The sequence below is a fragment of the Dryobates pubescens genome, chromosome 5 (assembly GCF_014839835.1).
Source record: "Dryobates pubescens isolate bDryPub1 chromosome 5, bDryPub1.pri, whole genome shotgun sequence".
Taxonomy (NCBI): domain Eukaryota; kingdom Metazoa; phylum Chordata; class Aves; order Piciformes; family Picidae; genus Dryobates; species Dryobates pubescens.
This window is the reverse complement of record NC_071616.1, coordinates 3,961,863-3,988,468: the sequence shown is the minus strand read 5'-3', so window position 1 is coordinate 3,988,468 and position 26,606 is coordinate 3,961,863. Positions and strand designations below refer to the sequence as shown.

Genomic DNA, 26,606 nt, shown 5'->3' with positions numbered 1-26,606 from the left:
GGGGAGCAGAGCAAAGAACTGGCAAATCTCTGGGGACATTGCAACTGGGCTGCTGTAAGCAAGACAGGTGTGTTATTGTGCTGGGGAGACGGTGATATAGAGGACATGAGACACAAAGCTATGAAATGCCAAACTGCACCAGTTCCTCTGCTTATGGGATGGCTTGCCAATTTTGTGCAAATTTTCTTCAACGTGGACAACAAAGCAGTAAAACTATCTGTTGGTTTATTTTTTTAAGGCTTAAGTAACTCCAAAATGCCAGATTTAAAATCTTGGGTTGTGCATGTGTCTAGGCCAGAATGAAGGGGCCATTTTAGCAATTCTGGAGAGAAGGAATGTGAAAGAAAGGAAATAAATGTGATGGTGTCAGAGTAGTGTGAGCATGCAATTCAAGGTAGTTGCTCCCTGCATTGGTTTGCAGCTGTTCACTGATTTAATACATCTTTGTAAAAAAGCAATTTTTTGTGTAACCCAGTAGCCACAGAGATTTTGCTCTTGTACAGATTTTTTTCACTCCCCTGCTGGTACTGTCCAAACAAAAGAATATTGATAATGTGTGCATATGTCTCCCTTGCTGAAAAAAATATTTTGCCTATCTCTAGCATCTCTAACATGAGAGTTAAAAAGCTCAGTAATAACAGTGGTTACATTTTCACAAATGTCTGTCCTGGACAGAGACATTTTAGTTTCATCAGATTATAAATGAGGAATAGATTTAACAAAGTATCTGTTATTACTGAGGGTATCTGACAGAGACAGAATCTGCCATTTACAATTTCTTTTCTTGTGTCTCATTCAGAAGGCCTTTTCCTTTCTCACACCAGTTCTTGCACTGTATTGATATGATAGTCTTGCATCTGAAAAAACCCCATGTGCTGTTTTACAAGTAGTCCTTACAGTTGCTTATACAGCTGTAGAAAACACAAAGGCAGGGCAACTGGTTAGGTCAGCCTGTATGGATACGTCAGCAATTTTGCACTTGCCCTAATGGTATGTGTAGTTGCATTCATGCACTCTAGATTATCCTTGGCATGCTGTGTTTTTTACATCTTGACCTCAATTACAAGTGATTTTTTGCATACATACAGATTCTATATAGGTCCAGTTGTGATACTCTCTTTATGTACAAACTCTTAAGTTTTGTAGTCAGCTTTTCAGAAATGAAAATTCTGGCAATGAAGTTGCCTAGTAATATCGTGTTCCTTGGCTGCTAAACAGTACTTGGGTGAATTCTTAATGCTTTTGTGTAATTATTTGTGCTCTAAGATGCATCCTATAGTGTAAGCAAGGCTTGCACTTGTTTTCAGCACTTACTTTTTCTTCTTCCTCAAAAGAGAGGATTATGGAAAAAACTGACTGTAAAAAAAAAGTGACTGAATGAAGAATGATTTTGTTTATAATTTTTTACCTCCTTTCTTTAAGGTTTGAGATGTTGTTTTGTTTCATTTTGTTTTCAATTGGCCATCTTTCATGTAATACTGCTTAAGCAGTAAAGCAATAGGAACTTGTCTAAGGGAAAGCACTTTAGGTAAGTAATAATAAATAACCATGACAAAATAGAAACCAATCCATACCTGGAAAGGGATCACAATGTTGATTGTCTCACCCACTTTCTTCACCAGAGTCTGTCTGAGATGGCGTGGCAACCAGATTTTGGGACGCTCTGCAGTTAAGCATTAGTACATTAAATATAAACCCATTGCTAATTTAAATATGATTTATAGCAGAAGGAAAACAAAACACCAAAGAGAAGAGGCTTGGATATTTGCAAGCGTAAGAAAATTGCGTGAACAGTGTTTATATTATCAGGGATCAGTCAACTCTCCAAGTGCTTTCAAATGTATTTGACTTCTGGATACAAATTTACTAGCAAATATCTGTTACATATTTACAACTGAGCAGATTCAACGACAGCAGGATTTTGTGCAACTTACAGGTATGCAATGCCAGATTTGGGTGGCTTCCTTTGTATGTCAGCACTTTGCTTCTTTGGAAAAGTATCAGTTCAGTAGAAGGGATGGGATAAAAGGTGTGTTGGTAGAAGAATGATTATAGACTATGATTAATCTATTGCTATGCAGCTCTGTGTATATTGCCATTTGGAGATATTTATGAACTTGCTCAGAAAGCAGAGCAATCCACATATTTCTTTTACCTTTTACAGGTATTCAGTTACAGTTCTTTAAGGTGGAAGTAGTGTATTCTCATTGCAGCAGCTTATCTTTCACTAACAAAAAGAGGCCCTTAGTGCATGTTTTTTCCATCTAGTCCTTGCTTTCCTCTACCTCACTGGAAAGCTTCCTGTGTTCTCCACATGTTCCTTATTCTTTTCCTAGTTGTTCACAGCAAGAATTTCTTAACATAAAGTTGGAGTATCTGTCTTCACGTCCATTTAGTTTTAAGATGCATTACAACTTGGTGTCATTTACAGTAAGTCATTTTTACTGTTAGTGAGACTCTGGCAGACCCTTCATGTCATTCAAGGTTGAGGAATCCACTATTAGCAGCTCCTGATGTCTCTTGGACAGCAGTCAAATGAGTTATAATCTATCGACTGCTGTTGGATGACACGCAGGGTGTTAATTAATAACCTAGGGCAATCAAGTACAGATAATGGCTTTTATTTAAATAGATCTCTTGCCACAGCCAACTTCGTCATTTTGCATGCTGTTAAATGCCGACACTGCCATTACAGGAGATGAAATGGCCTCATTTTGAAAGCAAGAGGTAGGATAATGTTTGAATAGCTATGCTTTAGAAATATAAGACCTGGATGTTACAGTAATGGTTCTCAGAATCAGAAGACAACGGCTACATATTCAAAGTGAAAGAGTTGTTTGGGTGTCATTCTCAGAAGATGGCATAATTGTGACCAGAGAGCATAGCTGATAATATTTACTTGATGTACAGATACTCACGCAGGATCTCTTGAACAGTAACAGGCTCTTTGGTTATCGCTGCTCCACTCTCGCCAGCCAAGTTTATAGCCTTTATACGGAAATGAAGTTTGTCCCCTGTGACTAGGTCTTTAATCAGTGCAGATGTGCGCTCAGTTAGGCCAGGAAGAGCTGGAATCCATTCTGTAGCTGCAAGGAGAGTATTTGCATACTCCTATACTATATTATTTTTTCCAAACCGATGCCTTGGGTACAACTGAAAGCTAATCTGTTAGGGTAAAATGAGTATCTCATGCCATATGGCACAAAAGGGAAGAAACTAAGATGGACAAAAGAACTCTGGCTCTAGATGTGTTTACACATAGAATTGAGAAATATATACCTATTGTTATCCAAAATAGCTTAAGGGTAAGAGAATCACCTTCAGGTAGTTCCTTTAACAATCTGTCTTACAGAGCTTAGAGACTTCTCTACATTTATTTTCACGAGCAGAAATTTATTTAGCAAGAAAGTGAAGCTTTAATTTGTTGGATTTTTTCTTAGTCTATATTCTGTCAATGTCCAAACAGACTGGTGAGAGCCACAAATGCTGAAAATAATAATAGAAGATGTAATTTGTAATTTATTATTAACTTCTCAGTTGACACTGTAGAACAGAATTCCTGGGGGTCCCCTAATTGCTTTAGTGACACACAAGTACAACTGCTAAAATCATTCTTTTATGACAATGCCATAGGGATTCTGGTAATTCCAAGATGGTATCTCATTAAGAACAAATTATGCTCTGTAAAAGTCTTAGTGTAAGTTATATGGTAATTGAGCTATGTCATAAAAAAAATTTAATGACTAAGTGATTATGTGTATATATGGTGCAATGATACTCCGTTATCAGATGACAAGTATTAAATGAGATAAGGTAACAGTTACTTCAAAGTTTGACTGATGTTCTTACAGACATTTCATTAGATCAGTCTTAAGGAATATTCAATTTGTGAATGATACAAAAGTGCAGTAGTGACTATAGAACAGCACCAGTATTTTTGTAGTAACTTTCTGTATTAAAGTTTAAGATGATTGTGAAGATGACATCATAGTTGGTGTGACTGTCATAGTTTCACATGCATGTAATTCTGGTGAGGGTAGACAAGGATGTTAGGGTTCAAATTTAAAGATACTGGATATGGTTAATTTATTGGAATATTGCAGTGATGCAATTATAATTCTAGTATTTTAATCATGTTCATTTGCTGCTGGCTAGTACTTGTGCTTACTTACATCCATCTTTGCAGTACTCCACAATATAACCATCTAATCCCCCAGCTCCAATCCTCTCGGGGGGTCTCCATTTCAAGGCAACAGTGCTGTCAGAAACATCTTCCACTGTGAAGTGGGTTGGTTCACTTGGAGGAGCTATAAGGAAACAGGTTGAAGTAAATTCCAAGAAACAGCAATGTAACTGAAAATTCAAAGGCTACAGGAGCAGGGATTAGCATCTGAATGATATACCACTACCTGTTTTAATAAATTTAGCTGAAGCTCAGTTGTATAATGTAACACCTAATACTTCTTTTACTAGAAAGTGCAGCATAAGATTCCTATAAGGGGGTGGGGACAAGAAATTAAGATAGCAGTTCCTATTCACGTAGGAAAGCCAATGACAAAACATGAGCTGAAAGAAGTCAAATTGTCAGCATAAGTCTGCAGAAAAGTTTAGGAGTAAAAATGTATACAATTTTTATGGTGTATTTACAGCCTCATTGTAATCAGACAAAATTCACACAGAGCACCAAATTAATCAGTGGCTAAATCTGACTCATTTTCCCCTAACAGTGGAGGCAATGACCGAAAGTTATCACCAAATGTTTATAGAAACACTAGTTCAAATTTGCACATATACCTAAGAAAAACATTTTGGGGCTGAAAAGTTTTCACTTCAGTGTAAACTTTCACAGGAGTATCATGGCAATTTTAAAACACACTGTTCAGAAAGACTAATAGCTAAATTCAGCCCTCTTAAGTATGACCATTTTCCTCTAATTAAAGAATAATAAATAAAAGCCCTTACCAGAGAATCCCAGACAGACACAAATGCTAGTGTGAAATAACTTCTTCCAAAGAGCAAAGAGAAAGACAAGTTTTCCAAAATAACAATTAGTGTGATGGGACAAAAAGTATGTGGCATAGAAGCAATCATGTTAAAGAGATGCATGTTTGGTATACCCTCTGTATATATATCAAACTGAACACCTTTTCACCATCCATAACACCTTTTACATAAAAAGTAAGTTAAATACCAGTTCATACATTGTGCACCTGATTGAAATTGATCTTAGTTCCCAAAGTTGTTGTAAAAAAATTAAAATGTTTTGAAAATCCCCCATTTTCCTTTCTGTAGCTGTGTCAAAATTATTTGGATTTAAATAGCAGCAAGAACTGGGAACACTGGGAACATAACCACACAGAACATGATCAAAACCCCAAACCTCTTCCCTGAAGCAGTTAAGTGTGAACTTTCTTAATCAAGTAAAACTCTGCCTATCCCATGAAAACGTTGGACCTTTTTTTTCAGTAGCTCCATGTGATGGTTTTCGTTTGCCTTCTTGGGTTGCAGACCAGCCGTTGTGTGTTTGAAATCCAGAATTAGGAGACCCTTCTTGCTGTTCATCCTTTCCTTCTGATCCCTTCACTGCATCGTCTGCTTCTACATTATCTCCTTCAGAAGGCTGTCCCCCTTCACTGATATTTGTAGATTTAGCAACTCTAGTCATTTTAATCTCCAGCTATTTGTATTTCTATGGCTCTTCTTTCTAAAGCTCTTAGGAGGCAGACTTCCTGAGCACTCCTTTAGTTTGCTCCTTGTTCACGGACTGCAGAAGACACTGTACTGCTGTGTCGGGAAGGATTATTTATAGAAAATGATTTCTCAAATATTATCTTAATCAGATATCCTATTAGCTGTGGAGCAGGCTAGGATTAAGGGAGTACTGGGTGGGACACTGTGATAATTGCACCTATAAGGGAATGGGGGAAGCTGAGAGCGACAGAGAAATTTTTGTCAATTAGTTCTCCTTTCCAGATCCAGCTTGACTCTCACACTTCTAATTATACCAACTAAAAATTCAGCAGCAATTTCATGAAACTGGAACCTCTGTGCTTCACAGGAAGGGGAATGAGAGATAGAGAAGAGGAAGATTACAATGGAAAAGGTTGATTAAATATAGAATATGGAGACAGTTGATAGCCTCTTTCCAAATATGTTCAATTGTAAGGGCAGTTGAAGAGAAGAGGTGAAAATTGTCCAGTCTTGGTTTTATCCTAAAAATAACATATTGTGTTAAAACTCACCAATTGGCATAAAGGGTTGTGAGGCAGGACTTGGCCGGGACATGCCAATGGAATTCACAGCATAAACCCTCATCTCATAGACTACTCCTTCAATCATCCGCTTGGCTTCATAGGTTAGCTCTTTTAAAAGGTCAAAGTTCAGTCTCATCCATCGATAGCTCTTCTTCTTCTTTCTCTCTAAAATATAGCCTGGAAAAGATAGCTCTCAGGATGTGAAAGAACTGCAAAATATCATCTCACATGATGAGGAGTAAAGAAAAACACCTTCCCCACCACTAACGGCACAACATCCTAATGCGATTCAGCATTACTGTGTATCTCTGCTATTTTCCTTCGCTTTCCGTTTGTATTACTTCCCTTCTAGCTGACATTCTCACCTGAGCAATTATACTTTTCAGAGTAGAAATTACTTAGAGTTGTCTGGTGTTAGGCTTTAGGCACATTTTGCATGCTATACACTAATGCTGAGGTATTTAGATGTATGCATAACAGGGATATACTGTAGTTTAAATGGCAATATGCAACTTAGAAGGAAAAAAACTAGTAAAAGTGAGGTAAAAATATACTGGTAGTGTTAGTGACAGTTGGTAAAGCAGGTTATTTCTGCATAGGCATAGAATATATGATAGGCAAAGATACTGCTTTAGTAATATGAAAGTACAATACCTCATGAAAGGTTTGCATAACAGGAAAGATGGGGTGTTATTTTCTCTGTTGGCTATAGCTAATAAAGACTGTAGCAGACTGCCTGCAACACTGTCGCTAACAATATGAAGGCAGATAATAATGCATAAGAACTTTAAATGGCATTGGTGATATTCTTGATTGCTTCAGCTCATTCTCTGTATTGCAGGGTAACTTTGACCTCTAGTTTTTAGTACAGAAGTTAAGGTCACTAAACTGATTGATAAGTCTTATGTGGCCTGTGGGGTTATAGGCAACTAGTGACAGGGCAAGAGGGCAAGGTATGAAGCTGTGCCAGGGGAGGTTTAGGTTAGCTATTAGGAAGCACTTCCTCACAAAAAGACTGTTTAGGCACTGGAGTGGACGGCCCAGCGAGGTGGTAGATTGGATGTGGCACTTGGTGGCATGGTTTAGCCGATGTCGTGGTGTTAGGTCATAGGCGTGATTTGATGATCTCAGAGGTCTTTTCCAGCCTCAATAATTCTGTGATTCTATGATGGACAATTATGAAGCAGTTTTCTAAAATAAACATTGAGTGATTGAGACTGTTGATGACTGAAGTGGCCACAGATCTCTTTTGGGATTTCTGGGTAAGTCCAAAGGCCTGTATAGCAACCTAAAATTTCAGCCCAGAATGAGAATGTTTAACTATTTTAGCACTTTGTGCTTTGGTTACTAGTCACTGAAGTATTTCTCCCATTCAAACATCACGGCTAGGGGGCGCTCTATCTCTAAAATTGAAGGGCCAGAATCTAATCCAGTCTGAAGGTTTGACGTATTGGTTAGTTTCTAAGGGTCAGCCTTACTAGAGTGAATACAATCCTTCTGTTCCATTTTAAAGCAGAAAAAAATATAGGCAAGGCTGCTGAGACTATTTATTTCAGCTCTTCTTACCAAGCACTGGTTGGCCACCATCATATTTAGGGGGTTGCCACTGCACAGTACAGTAATCTTCTCCGACATTGCTGATCTTGGGAGCTTCTGGAGGGTCAGGAACATCTAAAGAAAGTGTGAGAATGAATGAGAGTTGTTACTGCTTCAATTTCTCTACACAAGTCAATGAAGTATTTTCCTTTAACACTTTTTCCTCTGTGTTGTATTGATAGAGCTTTGCCAGATAGCACCAGTAGGTACAATCAAGTCTGTACTATCTTAGACTAAAGTGAACCCTGTTCTTTGATGCTTCTGCATTAGATTAGTTCTCTTTAAATACCACCAGCTATTCAGCAACTTTGTTCCTTCCAGAACTAATCAACTTTTTTGCAAAAATTTAAGGTTTCAAGGTAATTCTGTTCTGAAAAAAGGAGGCTTGCCTCAGGGTATCCTGTTTTCTGTAGAAATAATTTTATATAGAAAACCCTCAACCCTCAGTTGTTTGGTTTTCAGTTGGTGGGGGTTTTTTTGCTTGTTTCTTTTTATTTTTTAATCTTGGAGATGTTTATAGCATATATCCTGATTTAGGATTTATAAAAGATGAAAAGAGATTTAGTCTTCTCTTTAGCAGTGAATTCTATGAATTCTAAATTTCATTGCCGTAAGTGCAAGTAATTTTCTTCAATTATTTCTGAGTTTGCTTCTAACCTGACTTTTTGTCATGTGTGGCAGGGGATAAACAAGTTAAACATTATGAAAATTACTGACTCAAAATCATATTCCCCCCAGCTCTTCTGTGACAATCTGTTAGTCTTACATCAGCTAAATGATGTCTCTTTAGTCCATTAGACATTTGCTGCTTAGAGAATTTACTTAAAACCATAAACCACAACAAAATGCCAGGCATGAAGGCTATACTTCAGAATGGAATGTCTTCTATAAAATGATGGGATCACCTGAAACTGGAAATGCATAAAAAGGAAATACATGGATTTCTACTGGGAGTTGTTCTCTTACTGTTTCACGAGGAAGGCAGCTACTTGTGAAAAATACTTTGGCCAAATTTTGTGACTGATAGTATTCCTGCCTTCATCATCTTGTTCTGTCTGTCTAAACCCAAAGTCAGAACTTGCTTCAGTTTTAGAGGAGGGTGAGTTTCAGTGATCTCAATTTACAGTATCACAGTATAACTAAGGTTGGAAGAGACCCCAAGGATCATCAAGTCCAACCTTTCTCAACAGACCTCCCGACTAGACCATGGCACCAAGTGCCATGTCCAATCTCCTCTTAAACACCTCCAGGGACGGTGACTCCACCACCTCCCTGGGCAGCCCATTCCAATGATGAATGACTCGCTCAGTGAAGAACTTTTTCCTCACTTCGAGTCTAAACCTCCCCTGGTGCAGCTTGAGACTGTGTCCCCTTGTTCTGATGCTGGTTGCCTGGGAGAAGAGACCAACCCCTTCCTGTCTACAACCACCTTTCAGGTAGTTGTAGAGGGCAATGGTTCATGCTTGGTTGTTTCCTTCCTCCACTTACCAATAACTTTGACTGTGATATCAGCCTTATCTTCTCCCACAGGATTCTTAACTGTAACTCTGTATACTCCCTCATCCTCCTTTTCTGCTCCTTCAATGATGAAGACACAGTGGTCTTCATGCATCTCCACACGAACTCTGCCTTCAGATTCAAACAGAAGCTGTGGGAAGCAAAAGCAACACTTACATTAATTCAGTGTTGTGCCAGGGACAGCCTCTATGTAAGCTGTTGAAAGTTTTCAAAGCATTCCATATTATAAAAACCATTGAAAATCTATAAAGTTTTTCAAGTTCTATTTTTCTGTGGTAGATATAAAACATACACTAAATGACTCACATAAATAACATTTGGGGAAAATGGTTCTGCAAGTCTGTAGGTTGTTACAATCCAATGCTAGTTACACACATCTGGTGAAGTTTCAAAGAAGTTACTAAGTACCTCCACAAATTCCTACTTGGGATAGCTACCAGTACCAGTGTGAAAAGTTCATGGGTAGTGGTTGAACACTATGGAAGTTCGAGTAGGTTTGCAAATTCAGATGGTGGGACAAACATTCCCAGTCAACACATTTGGGCATCATGTAACATTTGAGTCTCTCTAAAAAAAAAGTCCCATGTTTCCTGTAACTGTGAATGGCATCAGTTTGATTTCTGTCACTCAAGATACGTGGGATAACTTTCTACTCTTCTCCAAGCTGATGTCTCAACGTAATGACCACAACTTTGCTGTTTACCTGTAACATTCCTTGATGTGCCTGTGCCCCTCTAGACTTAGAACAGGAACCGTTAGAAAGCATATGTGCTGAATAGGGAGTGATTAGCACAGCAGAAACCTAACCCTGAGAAAGGGATATTGTTGCATAATAAATGTACAATATATTTTATTTATGACAGAAAGGAAACTTGTTGGAAAATGAATCCCCTTTCATTGTTTTGCACACACAGGGTCCACCCTCTTGACCCACTGTCATCTTTCCCTGTGTCCCTTAAGAATTTTGTCCTAGTTTTTTACCTATGGTTATTATTGAAGCTTTAAAGTTAGTGGGGAAAAAAAGGAATAAACATTCACAAATTCATTTTAGAAAACTTTCAAATAACTGCTTTGATTCCTTGTGATATAGCCACCCTGTAACAGTGATTGGAAAGACATTTCCTTAGTCAGCATCTTACTCTAAAACTACTCACTCATCCTTTGTGCCCATTCAAAGTGCTTGGTATTTACTGTTGTGAGGCAGGGTGTTGGGTCTCATGTGCTATTTATTTCACCAGTTTTAATATCTACTGATTTTATTTCTTTTTGAATATGAGCTTTTATTGGGAGAACACTAAGCACATTTGTGTGTCTGCACAAGTAATAAGGAACTTACCTTATTATCAGTATTTAAATCAGTGCCGTTTTCTGAGGGAGCGATGGAATCGTCATTGCTCCAAACAAGGTGGTTGTTCTAGATAAGCAAAGAAGACCACAGAAAATCAACTCAATCTTTCTGAGCAGATTTGTAAAGCTGCTTTTGCAAGACGGAGGAGAGGGCTCCATAGGTTTGTTAGGGGGGCTGAGTATGGAGGTGTGAGAAAAGTGAAATGCAAAGTGAGGGCACAAGCGACCTGGGAAGGAGCTCAACTGATACAGAAGGAAAAAACAGAAAAGGAAACAGATGTATCAGACTGCAGCCAGTTAAGGGAAGGGTAAGCGAGCAAAACCAGGTTTACAGCCTAACAGAGAGAGATGCATGGCAATTCTGCAGGAGAGTTTTAAGTGGTTGTGAAATCTGACTGTGTTCTTTGGTACTAATTATTCATCTTGTGTAGCTACAAAAATAAGGATTACTATTTTTCTGTGCCAGTGGGACATCAAGTTGATGTACATGTTTTAACACTTAGAAATATAGTCAGGTCTGTAAGCACACCAAACATTTAATGAAGCTGTTCTACTGTTTGTTTAGGATTTAATCAGTGAGCACATGTTATACATTCTCTAAATGAAGATGGGCTTCTACTGGTAAGATGAGACTTCACACTTTAAAACTAACACTGTTACAGGGGTTGTCTGGTACTAAATTATCATTTCACAAGAGGAACTTGTGTATGAGAGAGTCAATTTCTCTTGGTTCCCAAAAGACAAACAAATGGGGGTTTTGTTTTTTTCCAAACTAACTCTGCATTGCAGAAAGTAAGTTGTAAGTGCTTTTACATATGCTAACATGAACAAAGAATGCAGAAGAATCATGAAGAAATGAGACTGGGGAAATCAATAGACTTGGTAATATTATTTTGTCTGTAGCTATGCTTATGGGAAATGCAATGATGCTGTAGAATATTATGCAAAGTATTTCTATCAGAGTTTTGTGCTAGTTTCAGCTCAAGAGCCAAGAGATGGTGAAGGGCAGAGATGTTCTGAGATAGCCAGAAAGGAAGTTTACTTAACATTTTATTTCTAGCTTCTAAATTCCTTCTTTGATGTTTTGTCACTGCTTTGATGAGGCAAACAGCAAGTGTCCTCTATTTTCATTACAGCAAATACAGTTTTACCCCAGTGGTATCCTAACGTGACATTGGGACACAATGATCTTGAAGGTCTCTTCCAACCTGGTCTATTCTATTCTATTCTATTCACTTCAGACTACAGAATTCTTGAGAAAGGTTTAAAAAGAAGCTGCCATCTCCAGAACATGTCTGTTCTATCAGGTGAAGGTGATGGGATGGAGTTATTGCATATTTCTTTTTCTCTCAGGTAGGAAGAGAATAGATGTGTATGATATCCCAGTGTCTGCATGTACATATCTGTCTACTCATACATACTCAGCCCGTCTCTATTCTTCTGAAACAGAGAAACAGGCAACAGTTCAGACAACAGTTCAAGGTGACTGTCACAAAACCAGCTAAATCCCAACCAGAGATTTAAACCCCCTAGAAATAAAAGGAAAATGTTGTACCTAAGAATTTTAGATCAAAGTAAGATTTGAGAAAGAAAGTTTATTTTCTATTGTGACTTCCTTGGCTCAGACATTGTGCCAGGTTACACATTACCTTGTTTACTTTCTGCCAGATGACAGTGGGTGCTGGATCTCCCGATATGGGAACATCCAGTCTCAATTTGTTCCCAGCCACCACAATCACAGTGTCAGGGGACTGTCCTAGACAGTCAAGGTGGATTTTGGGAGGCTCTATAGCAAAGACAGAGAAAATAAGTTTAAATATAGTTTGAATGCTCTGTGTGGAAGGAAAAAAAAAAAGTTTGACTATTCATACATTAAGTTTAAAATTAAACCCCACTGCTTCCTTCGCTATTGAAAACATGTTTACTTACATGTAAACAATGACTCCTGTTCTTACCTTCTCTTGGTACAAAATCAATCTTGACCTCTGGAGAAAAAAAAAAGAAGGGAGTGGATAGGAGAAATAGATCAGAGAACAGACTTCTGCACCTACAAAGTAATTTTAAAACCTCATTATAAATTTTAAAACATCATTAAAACCTTGTAAGGCATATACCTCGACAGATTAATGCAATAAATGGGAGAACAGACTCCATTAAACAATGCAATAACAACAAAATAAACAGGGGAAAAGCAATGTGCCTATATTCAGACATCAGGAAAGGTTCTGCATACTCCCTCATGATATTACCATGGTCAATGCTATCATTTTATCCCTCTGGAATTCTCATTGCAGATTCTAAGATAACTTACCCAAAAACTGAAGCTTGGCAGAAAGGTTGTAAGCAAATCCCTGAGGGATGAAGGAATAATCAGCTTCATCATCTGGTGTTACGTCCTCAATAGTTAGCTTATGGATTCTGGAAACGAGAACGAATATATTCCACTCCCTTACCTGACCTCTTCAGGAGAAACAGGGCTATCTTAAGAGACAAGGTGCAGGCTACAGGCTATTAACAGACATTAATTGCCCTAACATCAAATCAACTACCACTAGGTCTGCAGACTGCTCTGCTTTCAGTATTTGAGCAAATCCGTATCAGCACATTGTCTATGAATGGATTTATTTATTTTTTTGGGTCTAGTCTGAATAGAGGAAACAGTTTCTTTGCTTTTAGTCCAGTCCATTATCTTTACAAGGGCAGTTGTAACACTGCTGACTGGTCTCATTTGATCAGATTGTGACTACAATATGTTCTGGAATAACAAGCTAAAAGCTGATGCTCCATCCTTGTATGACTGAGTGCAAAACAATACAGAAAGGAAGACTTTACCTAATACATAATGCTTATGTATCTTTTGAATTGTCTTGGTCTCCATTTCCAGTAGTAGTTCAAGCACTAACAAACTTGAATATGGAACCCTAATTGTTCTGAAGGGGCTTACAGATTGAGTGCTATCTTAATCCATTTAAACTACTGCTAATTTTAAAGCTATCAACAACATGTTTTTTAGATTGTTCAAACACAGGAAATCATGAAATCCTAATGAAAACTGAGAATGAATCCTGCTGATGTACTGATGCCATATATGCAAAACATACCAATACCAAAAGCTTGCATGCATACCAAAGCAAGCCTTTGACTATATACTGATTGTGTATGAGGTGGATTTACCTTTCCTCTTTTAGCTGGAGTCAGGACAGTCTTCCTTTATATTCCTGTCCCCTGAGATAATATTTCCTGTGGTTTGTAATGAAATAACCAAGCCTGTACTGCTTTTTGAAACAAGACTAACCTGCCAATATGAGAGATCTTTATCCTTTCATCTGGGACCACCTCCTTTCCATTTTTCAACCAAATTCCTTTCACATTTTCATCCGAAACTTCACACTTGAAGACTGCCTGGTCACGTGCCTTCACTGTCAGGTCTGCAATGCTCTGGTAAACTTCCAGCTTTTTCTCTGATATTGTAAGAATAATTGATACACACATCAGCAGAATAGCTCCATAAAGTAAATGGTGTGGATTTACTGAGTAGAAGAGGCTAGGGCCAAGCAAGCTATTCACTGAAGAGTACAATGTGAAGGGAAATACATATCATGCAGGGCTGATAGCTAAGCAGGGTATTTGTTACATCCAGCACACAGGTCTGAGTTCTCATTGAGGCCTTCATTAGCAAAATTTATGTCCCTTATTAAGCCTTCCTTTTCCATGACATAAGGATTATGCTACCCCTGTGCATTATCCTGGATAAGGTTACCCTCAGCCAGTTTTCATTTTTCAGCTTTACCTGTGCCTACCTTGTACAATTAGTTCAGCAACTGATACCCCCCCGTTGGTCTTCACAGTGTAGTGTCCACTATCCTCCTTGGTTGATTCGTTAATAATTAGATACTGCTTTTTTCCATCTTTCTTGAATCGGTATTTGAATGTTTCTTCCCGTGTCAACTCAATTCCATCCTTCTCCCTGCAATGCCAAATAGCATTGAGTAATTTTTCTGTGGTTGGAAGGGGAGAATGAGAGTCAGCTCAATGTGACTGGAGACTGCAAGAGACATGATAAATCCAAACTCTGCAGCCTTTCAAGTTAGCAAAAAAGAGTCTTTTAAAAGAACACCGGCAGAACCTAAATGGAAATGCTTCTATCTTGCCTATTAATGTTCGCTAGGTATTTGACTTCCTCATGAGTGAACTCCCTTGAAACAGAATTCCTTCACTGGTACTATCTATATAGATAAACACGAAAGCATGATAAATGCTGTAGAAGTCTCACGGTTTGAGTGCACCCCGCCAGCAGTCACCCCGCCCCAGCTGCAGGCTCACCTCTGCTGCCGGTGGGGTGGGGAGGAGAAAACACAACAAAAGGCTCCTGGGTCGAGACAAAGGGTAGGGAGGATTCAGCCATCACTTATGGCCACGGGCAAAAGATAGGCTCAGCTGGGGGAAACAGAATAGGTTTAAGCACCACCACCAACTGAATCAGAGTAGGGCAGTGAGAGATACAACTGGAATGTGAAATCCCGCAACCTTTCCTGCACACCTTCTCTCTTCCCAGGCCCAGCTCTGCTACCTCTTCACCTGCGGCTGCACAGGGACTGGGGGTCGCAGTCAGTGCCAGTCTGTTCTATGTTGTCTCTGCGTCTCTCTCCTTAGCAGGTGGACTCCTCACAGTCTTCCCCTGCTCCAGCATGGGGTCTCTCCCACGGGAAATAGTCCTCCACCAGCTTCTCCTATGTGAGTCCTTCCCATGGGCTGCAGCTCTTCACTAAGGGAGTTCCCCTCCCAGGGACGGACCCGCGCAGACTCCCCTCAGGGCTGCAGCTTCTGCCCTTAGTGGTGCAACTTTCTTCGGGTGCAGCCAGCCTGGCCAGTCGTGGGGTTCTCCACGGCCTGCAAGTGGGATTTTTCTTCACTGGTGATCTCCAAGGGCTGCAGGCATTTACCCTGCCATTTTGCCACGGGCTGAGGGGGAATAGCTGCTCCGGGTTACCACCCCATCCCCTTTTCTCTGACCTCAGCGTCCCCATGCTGTCTCTGTTACTCCCGCTCCGCTCCAAAAGAGACGAACCGCCAAAACAGAAGCACCCGCCCACCGGGTTTTGTGTAGTGGTGTGGGTGTTTGTTGTTGTTTTGTTTGAAACACGTTATCGCGGAAACGCTGCTGAGCGAGCCCGACCTTGAACAACAAGACCACCTTGAAGCCGGGGGAGCTTCTCGAAGCTTCTCTGAGGAGCCCGCCAAACAAACCCAGCACGAGAACAGGCAGGACTGCAGACACCTCACCAGCAGGGAATGTGCCCTCTGAACAGCTGCTGTGAGGTAAATGGAATTTACTGGGAAATGCCTTAAAATCTTAAAGTTTCCTGTTGTGAATTATAAATGTTGTCAGTTCATGCTTTGTGAGTACTAGTAAAAGAAGAAAGTATTATGATGGAATTCAATGAAGATGTGTTCTGGATTCTCTAGCCCTTTCTGTTCATGAATGACACAGTATATTTAAGACATTCATAGAATCAACAAGGTTGGAAAAGACCTCAGAGATCATCAAGTCCAACCTGTCACCCTAACCCTGGCACAGCTTGGGACTGTGTCCTCTTGTTCTGGTGCTGGTTGCCTGGGAGAAGAGGCCATCCCCCACCTGGCATTACTAAATTAAGTTTCACCATCTGCCCTGGGAGGAAATTTAATTATTGCAATTTCCAGTCATCATGAAAAGGAAACGAGCAGAAAGGGTTTGTGCTGTTTAGACAAGGCGACACAAAAAATCCGTAAGGCTTTTTAAAGATTTCCTGTTCCTAATCCACAATAACCCAAACAGGCTACAAGAAAATAGCTTGGATGTTTTTTCCCAGTTTACTCATTTTGTAGCATTTCATATGTCTCATTATTATTTGAATATAGTGCTAGTTGAGTACTGCTGCAGTTTGTAAATGGAAAAGTTTTTGATACATGGAAGAAAAAATACTAAGCTTTTGCTAGAATAAGAATTTTCCTTTTACCATTTGTTGTTTGTTAGCAGTGATCATCTTAACAGGTGAGCTTGCATGGTAGCAAATTGAAATGATGCTTAGGCTCTCATTTAAATACTATGGCACTAATCTCTGGGTAGATGCATGCAAGGAAAACTTTTGCCTAAAAGTTTCCTGAAGTAAATCACAAGATCAAACTGCAAGCAGGTTACTCCCTCCTAATTATTCTTTAGAGCACACCTTCGAATTTATAGTTGGTTTAGAAAAACACTATGCTCCCTTACAGATTACAGGACTAAAACACTAGTAGGGGAGGAAACAAAGGTTGTCTGTAACAACCACATGAAATGCAGCACTTTTATGTCTGGATAACGTTTCCTCTCTTTCCTGAGCGGCTATAGTCTGGAGCAGAATGGGAGATGCTCTCCTGAGGATTGTATTTCTTACTCATGCAAATTGGTTCTGGAAAAAATGCAACTACAGTGCAATGAATAAACCTCTGCTGAACTCCTGAGAAAATAATTTAATCCAGAAGTTCAACATGCTGCTGTGGCAAATCACAGTATCACCAAGGTTGGAAGAGACCTCAAAGATCATCAAGTCCAACCTGTCACCACAGACCTCATGACTAGACCATGGCACCAAGTGCCATGTCCAGTCCCCTCTTGAACACCTCCAGGGATGGTGACTCCACCACCTCCCTGGGCAGCCCATTCCAATGACGAGTGACTCTCTCAGTGAAGAACTTTCTCCTCGCCTCGAGCCTAAACTTCCCCTGGCTCAGCTCGAGACTGTGTCCCCTTGTTCTGGTGCTGGTTGCTAGAGAGAAGAGACCAACCCCTTCCTGTCTACAGCCACCTTTCAGGTAGTTGTAGAGAGCAATGAGGTCACCCCTGAGCCTCCTCTTCTCCAGGCTGAACAACCCCAGCTCCCTCAGCCTCTCCTCATAGGGCTTGTACTCCAGGCCTCTCTCCAGCCTCGTTGCCCTTCTTTGGACACGTTCAAGTGTCTCAATGTCCTTCTTAAATTGAGGGGCCCAGAACTGCACATAGTGCCTAACCAGTGCTAAAATAATACACTGCTGCAGGGAAAAGTGCAATATTGCCTCATATAAGGTAATATTACATGCCTTCCTGTCATAAGCTGAGCAAAGAAATAGAAGAATCACTTGATACTGAAGAGTAAGTGGAGGTTTTATAGAACCATAGAAGTATTGGTTTAAAGATCACTGTAAGTCATCTGGTTCAGCCTTGTGCTTGAAGCAGATCTAGTGCAATATTAGGTAGGTCAGCCATGGTTTAGTGTGTCAAAATCATGAAGATCTGCAAGGTCAAAAATCTGTTCTCAGCTTTGCCTCTCAAAGCCTCTTTTCTCTGTCTAGAAATGCTTTCCTATACTCTGTTCATGATGTAGGGATAAATTGGTGAATGTCTTTTGAGGATGTCACTGATTGGGTACTACATGATAATGGGGATACATAGATTTATCATTCCTATAGTTTGTTTTCATTTGGAGCTGACAAAATGATACATCCAGCATTTGGAGGTGAAAAAATCAGGTAAAGATTATGTATTTTATGTCACCTTTTCGTTCAAGAATGATATTATTTCCAAGACTATTTGAAGTTCTGAGATAACTGTTTCATAGTACTACATAATAATGATCTGAGACCTTTCAGGGTGATAAAGAGAACATTCTTTCCTGATTACTGTGAGGAGACACACATAATGAGTTCTCCAAGCTTAGTCTGATGGCCATGCCTATGAGACTGTAAGCCTTATTTCTGTCCTGTGTAAACCACATAATTGCTTTTGTCCATGTGCTTGTGATTTCATATCCCAGGTTTTAACGGGTGCAAGAGCTGTAACAGGTGCTCTGAATTAGTGCCTGTTACTTGGCATGAACTGTTGAGCATTTGCATAATTAGCCATGAAACTCGAACTCTTTCATCCATTCTGTTTCTCTTGTTTTCCCTGGATACTTCTCTCCATTGTCCAGAATGCTCCCCTTGTTGCCAGGACTCATTGTCTGAGTCTCACTTAATAAAACTAGTACAGTGTCAATGTCTAACTGTTCAGTTTTCTGTTGCTATGATTTGAAGTTTCTTTGACCACTTGCTACATTTCAGGCTGAGACAGCTGTTGATTTGTCCTTGTCACACCGCATGCCCATCCCACAGACAGCAGCTCTGCACGATATATGGGAGTTCAAAGGCAGAGAGGATCAAAGTGTGGCAGCTGCACTGATCTGAGAGGGATAGATTTGGTTGTCCCCACCTCTTGGCATGTGTAAGCAGTTCCTGAACAATAGCATGTGTGTGCCTCTGTGTGTGGCTTTAATAGTATAAAGCCTAAGCTGTACTAGCTCTTGGATGCTAAATAAATTCTCAGTTCCTTCCTTTGGGAGAGCAGATGAGTGGTTGGCACTTTCCAGGAATGTAATGGGCATTGTGGGAACAGTTGATAACCATCTGCCTGAAGCTGTTAACAAGCACAAGAGAATCTCATCAGTTAGAGAGATGAAGTGAGAACAGTGTGCTTAAGACCTGGTATGTGAACACTGCATGCTGTGCCTGCCCAAGCAGCTTGAAAGTTCCAGCTTCCGCTCAGCTGGAGCGCCTGACAAAATGGACTCTGTCATCTAAATGTTTGTCGTCTTAGTCCTGCTGGCTACATATGCATAATGACCAGCTTTTCGGGATCACCACAACGGACAGATTAAAAGAAGTCAATAACCTTCCCTCTCCATCTCAAGAGACCTAAGAAAAAGTACTTTAAAAGTAACCTTCACTGCACTTGAGAAGACCAGAAGGTCCCATAAATTATAGCAAACTTGTTACAACACAGATCTGATTAGTTGGGGCAATAGTTAGATGTTGTTGTCAAGTGTTTAGAAAATTCTGAAGCTAAGAGACAGTCAATAGCACCCTGTGAACGCCGAACAAGAAATTCTAGAGACTATAAAATGTTGATGCTTAATTTCTTTTCTGCCATGTTCTGGCCTCTTAGTTCCCTCTTGATGTAAGACAGACACTGGTCCTGGAATGTCCCATGGAGAGATACGGTTTCATGTTCCTTGTGGTTTTTCCCCTTATCAATTCCCTTACCATTTTACAGTAGCTCCTTCTTCAGACACTTCACACTCAAACTCCACTCTCTCTCCAACCATCACCATCTGGTCCTCCAGTGGGTGAGTGATCAGGATTGGAGGTTCTGGAAATTAAAAGATTTGTATTAAAACAGTGTTCTGAAAGACTGAAGAGCAGAAGTAGATTTCAGTGCTCTGCACTGCACAGAAAGAACCCCTGGCCAAAATAGTGATGTTCTGTGTTGGAACTTAACACTTACTATGCTCGATCACATAGTCAGTATCATCAAAGGATCTTTTGGGGTTTGCTTCATGAGACAGAATACAAAGATGTATATATTCTGAAATTCTAAACTGGAGGTATTAGTATTCTATACTACTTGGTCTACTTGTAGAGATTGAGGTACTTAGTTATCTTAAGTGGAATGCAATTTTGGAAGTAAGTTCCTAGCCCTGGTTTTGGGAAGACCTATATCTAAATAATGGTAATTATTACTGTGTTGTTTTTCCGTGCTTTCTTAGTTGCAACTGTAGGGGAAAAAATGCCTTAATTTCACTGTAAGTAAAATACATACTTCAACAGACGTCAGAATTTGTTCAAGCTTTTTGCTACCATTGCTCACCTTTTACAAACAACTCTGTGAAGCTCTTTTCCTCCCCTACCACACATTCATATGCTGCATCATCAGCCAGAGAGCAGTGATTTATAGTCAGTATTCTCTTATTCCCAACAGCCTCAAAAATATATCTGGAAAGAGAATGTAAATATAAATATCAGAGTAACCCTTTTTTTGACCCAGTCACTGTCTTCCTGCCAGAGAACAAGATTCCTACTTTCTTCCTGGCATTGGTGGCAATTGTGTGAAGGCTCAAGCCCTATCCCTGTCTCAGAGACAGCACTAGTATTTGAAAAGCTAGCATATGAAATTAGGGATAAATCTTCATACACGTGTGGAGCATGCACACTCCTGCGAATGGTGTTGGATGCTATTCTAACATCTAGCCATCGTGCCTTGTCACAGCTTAAGCACAAAATCACTGGAAGTTGGTTTTGCAAGCAAACTGTCATAAGAATGTTGTTTTGAACCCTGGATATACACATAAAGATCAGAATGTAATGTGAGGACTTACTTGCTAAGTAGTTAGGTGTAAGCATCCATGTATACAGTTCCATGTGTCGATATGTAGAGCAGAGGAAAGAAAAAGCAAAGTCATGAGAAGAGCAAACTGACCCCAAGCCAATTCTTTTTCATCTTTTTCTCCCTATTTTCATAGAATCACAGAATAGTTTGTAGGAGACCTTTAAGATCTTCTAATCCAACTATCAATTCCCTTCTTTCTAGAGAAAAACTAGTTTGTCCTCTTTGTCCAAGCTGTAGCCCATTCCTTTTTGGATTTTCCACATTCATAGTTTACCTGCCGCTCACTTGGATCTCCTGTCCGTTCTTCAGCCATTTCACATCAGCATCCGGATCAGCAACTTCGACCATTAATTTAATCTTTTGCCCTTTGTCTACTTGGTAAGCTGGATCCAGTTTCTTAAGGAATGCTTATGATGAAGAACGATTTACCAAAACAAACAAAGGAACAAACAAAAAAACTTAGCAATTGTTTAAGTTTTTTAAAATATATTCTCTGTCAGGAAAGTAAATCTTTCCTAAACCCCACTTAGTTACTTCCCCACTTGCTACATCCCTGTTTGGATTTTTACTGTTTCTGTTCATTCTTCATCCTGTTCTGTTTTCTGTTGTTACTTAACATGGGGTGAAAAGAAGACTTGATGGGGTGCTTGGTGCCATGGGTTAGTTGTTTCGGTGGGTTGGATTGGTTGATGGGTTGGACGCGATGATCTTGAAGGTCTCTTCCAGCCTGGTTTATTCTGTGTATTCTATGTAAACAAACAGCTGTGCAATGTTGAAAATAGTCCCAAAAAAGCATGTGATACAAACTAAAATAAGCAAAGTAGAGTATTCTACATCAGATGTAAATGTGCAGTTCAGCATATCCTAAATAGCTATGCCTGCTATGAGACTGATTTTCTTAGCACTAATGAATGGCAGCTTGTCTTCTCTGTTTCAGACTTTTAAATGAACTAGTTAAAGTCAAATAATTAAAATTTATGGAAATGAGATTCTGATGTGTGACACTCTGACTGGTTTTGGCGGTGGGATGAGTGGGAAGGGGTGTTTTTTAGAACAGAATAGAATAAACCAGGTTGGAAGAGACCTTCAAGATCATCGTGTCCAGCCTATCATCCAACACCATCTAATCAACTAAATCACGGCACCAAGCACCCTATCAAGACTCCTCCTGAACACCTCCAGTGATGGTGACTCCACCACCTCCTTGGGCAGCCCATTCCAATGGGCAGTCATTCTCTCTGTGTAAAACTTCCTCCTAACCTCCAGCCTAAACCTCCCCTGGTGCAGCCTGAGACTGTGTCCTCTTGTTCTGGTGCTGGTTGCCTGTCTACAACCTCCCTTCAGGTAGTTGTAGAGAGCAATAAGGTACCCCCTGAGTCTCCTCCTCTCCAGGCTAAGCAACCCCAGCTCCCTCAGCCTCTCCTCATAGGGTTTGTGTTCCAAACCCCTCACCAACTTTGTTGCCCTTCTCTGGACACTCTCCAGCAAGTCACCATCCTTCCTAAACTGAGGGGCCCGGAACTGGACACAGGACTCAAGGTGTGGCCTAACCAGTGCAGCGTACAGGGGCAGAATGACCTCCCTGCTCCTGCTGGCCACACTGTTTTCATATTCAAGGATAGGTGAGGAGCAGGTTAAGAATATTCAGAGTTTCAGACCATGGTATCTCAGGGCTTTGGCCTTTGGTAATCAGTATTTCATACATAAAAACTGTAACAGTTGGAATAGGAAGGTCCTGTTTCTCATTCTCTTGTGTCTGGAGGCTGTCCAGCTGATACCATTATTTGAAGAACTCCCAAATAAAATGACAGGTACGTGTATATTTGTAATAAGTGCAGCTCACCAACCTGTACTTTTCTTCTCTTCTTTCTTTATTCGTTTGAGGCGCTTGAGCATCCCACGCAAATCTGTGATGCCATACTGAAAAGCAATTTTCTCATATTCAGAAGGAGGAGCTTTCCTCAGGATTTCCCAGACATCTGCGTCAGACTGTGATTCAGACTTTGCTTCACCTCTGCAGAAAGGGATTGGAGTATCTAAATACCACTATTGAGGGGATTTAAAAACAGCCATAGGCTTGGCAAGCTACATATTGGATTGATGAAGCCATTTCTTTAATAAAGAGTTTAGCAGTCTAAATTTTGCTCTATTAGTACCTAGAATAATGAAATAAACCTGTTGACTAGATTTACTTCTATTTATATATACAGTGATTAAAATCCTATCACTGCCCTGAAGGGTTTACTTTGTAACAGCCAAAGCAAATAAATATCAACTTCCCTTTAATGATGTGTAATGGAAACAAAAGGAAACTTATTTTCCAGTGTTAGTCATATGTGAAATATGTGGCAAAGCAAGGAACTGAATTGATATCCTGAGAACGCTTTGGAAACGAGGCAGTTGGTTTATGTTAGAAAGAAACAAGCCCTTCCTACTCAGGGCAGTCTTTCTCTTCACAAACATTTGTCAAAGATTATGAAAACATTTGCCATCTCTGGTAAAGACAGTTGTTGACTATAGTAATCTATGAAACATAAAGATGCATAGACTGGTGAGTAGTGGCAAGCAAGACAATATTTACAAGGACCTACTATTTTATAGTTTGTCCAAAGAACTAGTGATTATGGAATAATTAATGGTTGGGTTGGCAAAACCAAGTGCGAATGTCATTGTCTGGTTGTGAGAAAGATAACATTCTTTTTCTGTCATCATATGTTTCATTGAAAAGCTCATGACTAGAATAGGAAGTCGATGCAACCTTACCGATTCACCGTGCGCAAGAAGCTGCTGTACTCCAGAACAACGCAGAGAACGGTTTGGAAAAACACACGCATCCCAGTGGGCAGGAAAGAGGGCATAGCAGTAAAACAAAATAGCCATGAATGTCATCTTCACCTTTAGCAGAACAAGCCTGTGTTTCAGGAGCTGGGAGAGGAAGGAGCTCATGCAAAAGCTCTGAAACAGGCTTAAGGAAAATGCTGTTCCCTATTGAAACCAAACTCACTCCCACACCTTGTACAGTAACACACTGCAATTTATATTGCAAGCATAAGCACTTCTGCTTTTTGCTAACTGTGGCTGATTGCCTCACAGGGAAATAAATTGCTCTGCTTCGCTCTGTTGTCATGGAGCTGCCTGTCACAGTTTGCTTTTTGGTAAACAGGGAAAGGATGAAAGGAGTAACATTTTCTTAAAAATTTCTTTAGGAAAAGGAATCTCCTGGGGCTATTGTTTCTGAAGTCACCAGCAGCAAGAAGATTGTAGTGCAGCAGAACACACCTTTGCAATGAAGCCAGATTCATTCAGTGGTAAACCCCAACAAGAAGTTATGCCGCAGGTAATGCAGAGAAAAGTGGAGGATTATTTGGCACATTTTCAATTATTTTTGTTTTTCAGGAAAAGAACAGCCCCCTTAGTCTGTGAGAAATACTACTACTTTAAAATAGCATTGCTGTAGTCAGTTTAGACAGCAGGTATAACCAAACATTTCTGGTACTCTTTTTATTGCTATAAAAAGGCTTGAGTATAACTAGAGCACTATGTTTATTAAGTACTGCAATCCAGGCTTGGGATTTCCAGAACTCCTGTAGCTCTTTAACAGAAGGAGAGCAAAAGAAAAGGACTTCAGCTCAGTGAGTTTGAGCTGCAATATGGCATGCAGTATTGCCTGTCTTTGGAGTGGTTTAGCATGTGCTAAGCCCTCACTAGCACTCTATGAAATGATAGGTGTATCTGAAGTTTGGGTTCCTTGTGATAAGTGCAGCCTACTGAGTATGTGCTGCATCAACAGCACTCAAAAATTCAATCAGAATTATTCTCTAGATATCTACTGTGTAGTTAGGGGCAGCTACAAATGAACTGGGGCAGGACAATTGAACTGATTTGCCCAATATACCAAGATTATTTTTAGCATTAGCATTCTTGGGTTAGTTGCCCTGATCATATCAATTAGCAGCTTTAAAGTATTTCTAAATACATATACATTGGTATAGATAACACAAGTATATAAAACTAGGAACATGAGATATTTCTAACGTGTGCTGAGTTCTTTGTACTACTACAATTAATGTCCTCTGAGCAAAGTGTATCTCAGAAGGAAATGTAAAATCACAGGAAATAACAAAGATTTAACAGATTCAAATGTTACTATTTTCTTTCAGGCATTATATAAATACTGGTGTTCTCTCAGTCTATTTATGTTCATCTGTATACACCTCTTTACCTGAAGATTTGAATGTTGAGTTTCCACAAATATTTTTTGTGAGTTACTTTTAAGTATATTATGAGAAAAATATCTCCCAAGCCATTTGGCAGGCTTGCATATTTTGCTATTGTGAAGACTTCCTTAATTTTAGCTTCAGCTTTTCCATTACTCAGTGTCATCCCACTGGTATATCTGTCAGTACTGTTTTGGTACATGCAAGTTGAACTACAAGATACTTGCTCATGAGCAGGAGTATAGTCTCTCTAATGAGAGGAAAAGACCTCTAAGTTGCATGTAAAATGGTGGTAATAGCTAAAGGTTATAACTGATGTACTGTTTAATGGGTTTTGAAGAAGAAAAGAAGTCTGCCTCTGAGCAGTACTCCCAGTACTCCTTTTCACCATGTTGTTTTGGTTAAAACATTGATCCCATGGAGAAAGTTTCCACAGCAAAGCTATACTCTTCCACTAGCAGCAGGAACTAAGCAACATTCAGGAAGTCTCATAGCACTTGGACTCCTGAAGCTTCTTCCACCCTTATGTTACTCTCCCTGATGCTGGGGATCCTTATTCAGAGTAATCACCTCACAGGTTAACTACACACTTGGAGGGCATTAAAGTGCAGCTTAGTGAAGCTGCTGTAAATGGAATATACAGCTGAGATGTTTTAAACATATGTGGAGGAGTTAAAAATAGTTTTGTACATCACAGAGATGGTTCCTTCCTATCCCATTACCATCAACTGATTGGACCCTGTCAGCTGTCACCTCCTTCAAGGTCTCTGCTCACTATCGCATTTAATAGTTCTGTGTCAGCTGTTCCCTTCCTCTTCCCAGTGACCTCTCCTTGGCCCATGACATCTGTATGTCAACACCCGTTAATTAAATTACAGCAATAGGAGATAGTGTATTAAATGAAACCCTCTTTGTTACAGTGGGAGTGTTTCTTACCCATGGATTGAGGGGGACTTGTAAATTAGGTGGGAAAAAGCAGAAGCAGTAAAGCAGTTCTATTTGAATCGGCATGGCCCTGGAGAGTTCCTCAGCATGAGATCCCTTTTTATATTTATGCCTATCAATTTTCATTAATATATGGTGTGCAAAACCTGAGGGATCCACTAATTACTTCTAAAGTAGCTGTGAAAACCAGCTAGGATCAGCAAATTTATCAGTATGCATAAATTCACTAAACAGAGATTATGTAACTCAAGAAAGGTCGGGGAAAAAAGATAAAATACAGCGACATTTCTAAGCTGCTTTTAATTAATTATAGTTCTAATCAAATAATGATTAATTAAACTGAACATTTCTGGAAATACTGGAGATTTTTACTACTTCATAGAATTCTATTGGTGCTCAAAACTAATAATGAAAGCTGAAGGGAAAGGCAGTAGGAGAGAGACCCATAGTACTTAGCAACTTCATTCCAGCTGGTGTCAGAGTGTGAAATCCTGCAAATATTTTCATGTTGGCCTACATTTCTTTGAAATT

At 39.8% G+C, this 26,606-nt stretch overlaps 1 protein-coding gene across 1 annotated transcript in view; it reads right to left on the bottom strand.

The window, feature by feature from the left end:
- MYBPC3 (myosin binding protein C3) overlaps positions 1-26,606 on the bottom strand; it is a 56,633-nt gene that overhangs the window by 10,084 nt on the left and 19,943 nt on the right. Inside the window, exons 11-28 of the mRNA XM_009897356.2 lie at positions 23,677-23,700; positions 22,761-22,927; positions 21,188-21,320; positions 20,903-20,905; positions 20,395-20,519; positions 19,791-19,896; positions 14,516-14,682; positions 14,011-14,176; positions 13,027-13,133; positions 12,671-12,700; positions 12,365-12,501; positions 10,705-10,782; positions 9,339-9,498; positions 7,821-7,925; positions 6,243-6,431; positions 4,173-4,307; positions 2,919-3,086; positions 1,575-1,663 (exon numbers count right to left, since the gene is read on the bottom strand). Coding sequence (XP_009895658.2) covers positions 1,575-1,663; positions 2,919-3,086; positions 4,173-4,307; positions 6,243-6,431; positions 7,821-7,925; positions 9,339-9,498; positions 10,705-10,782; positions 12,365-12,501; positions 12,671-12,700; positions 13,027-13,133; positions 14,011-14,176; positions 14,516-14,682; positions 19,791-19,896; positions 20,395-20,519; positions 20,903-20,905; positions 21,188-21,320; positions 22,761-22,927; positions 23,677-23,700 — 2,089 coding nt within the window. The remainder of the gene's footprint in view (positions 1-1,574; positions 1,664-2,918; positions 3,087-4,172; positions 4,308-6,242; positions 6,432-7,820; positions 7,926-9,338; positions 9,499-10,704; positions 10,783-12,364; positions 12,502-12,670; positions 12,701-13,026; positions 13,134-14,010; positions 14,177-14,515; positions 14,683-19,790; positions 19,897-20,394; positions 20,520-20,902; positions 20,906-21,187; positions 21,321-22,760; positions 22,928-23,676; positions 23,701-26,606) is intronic.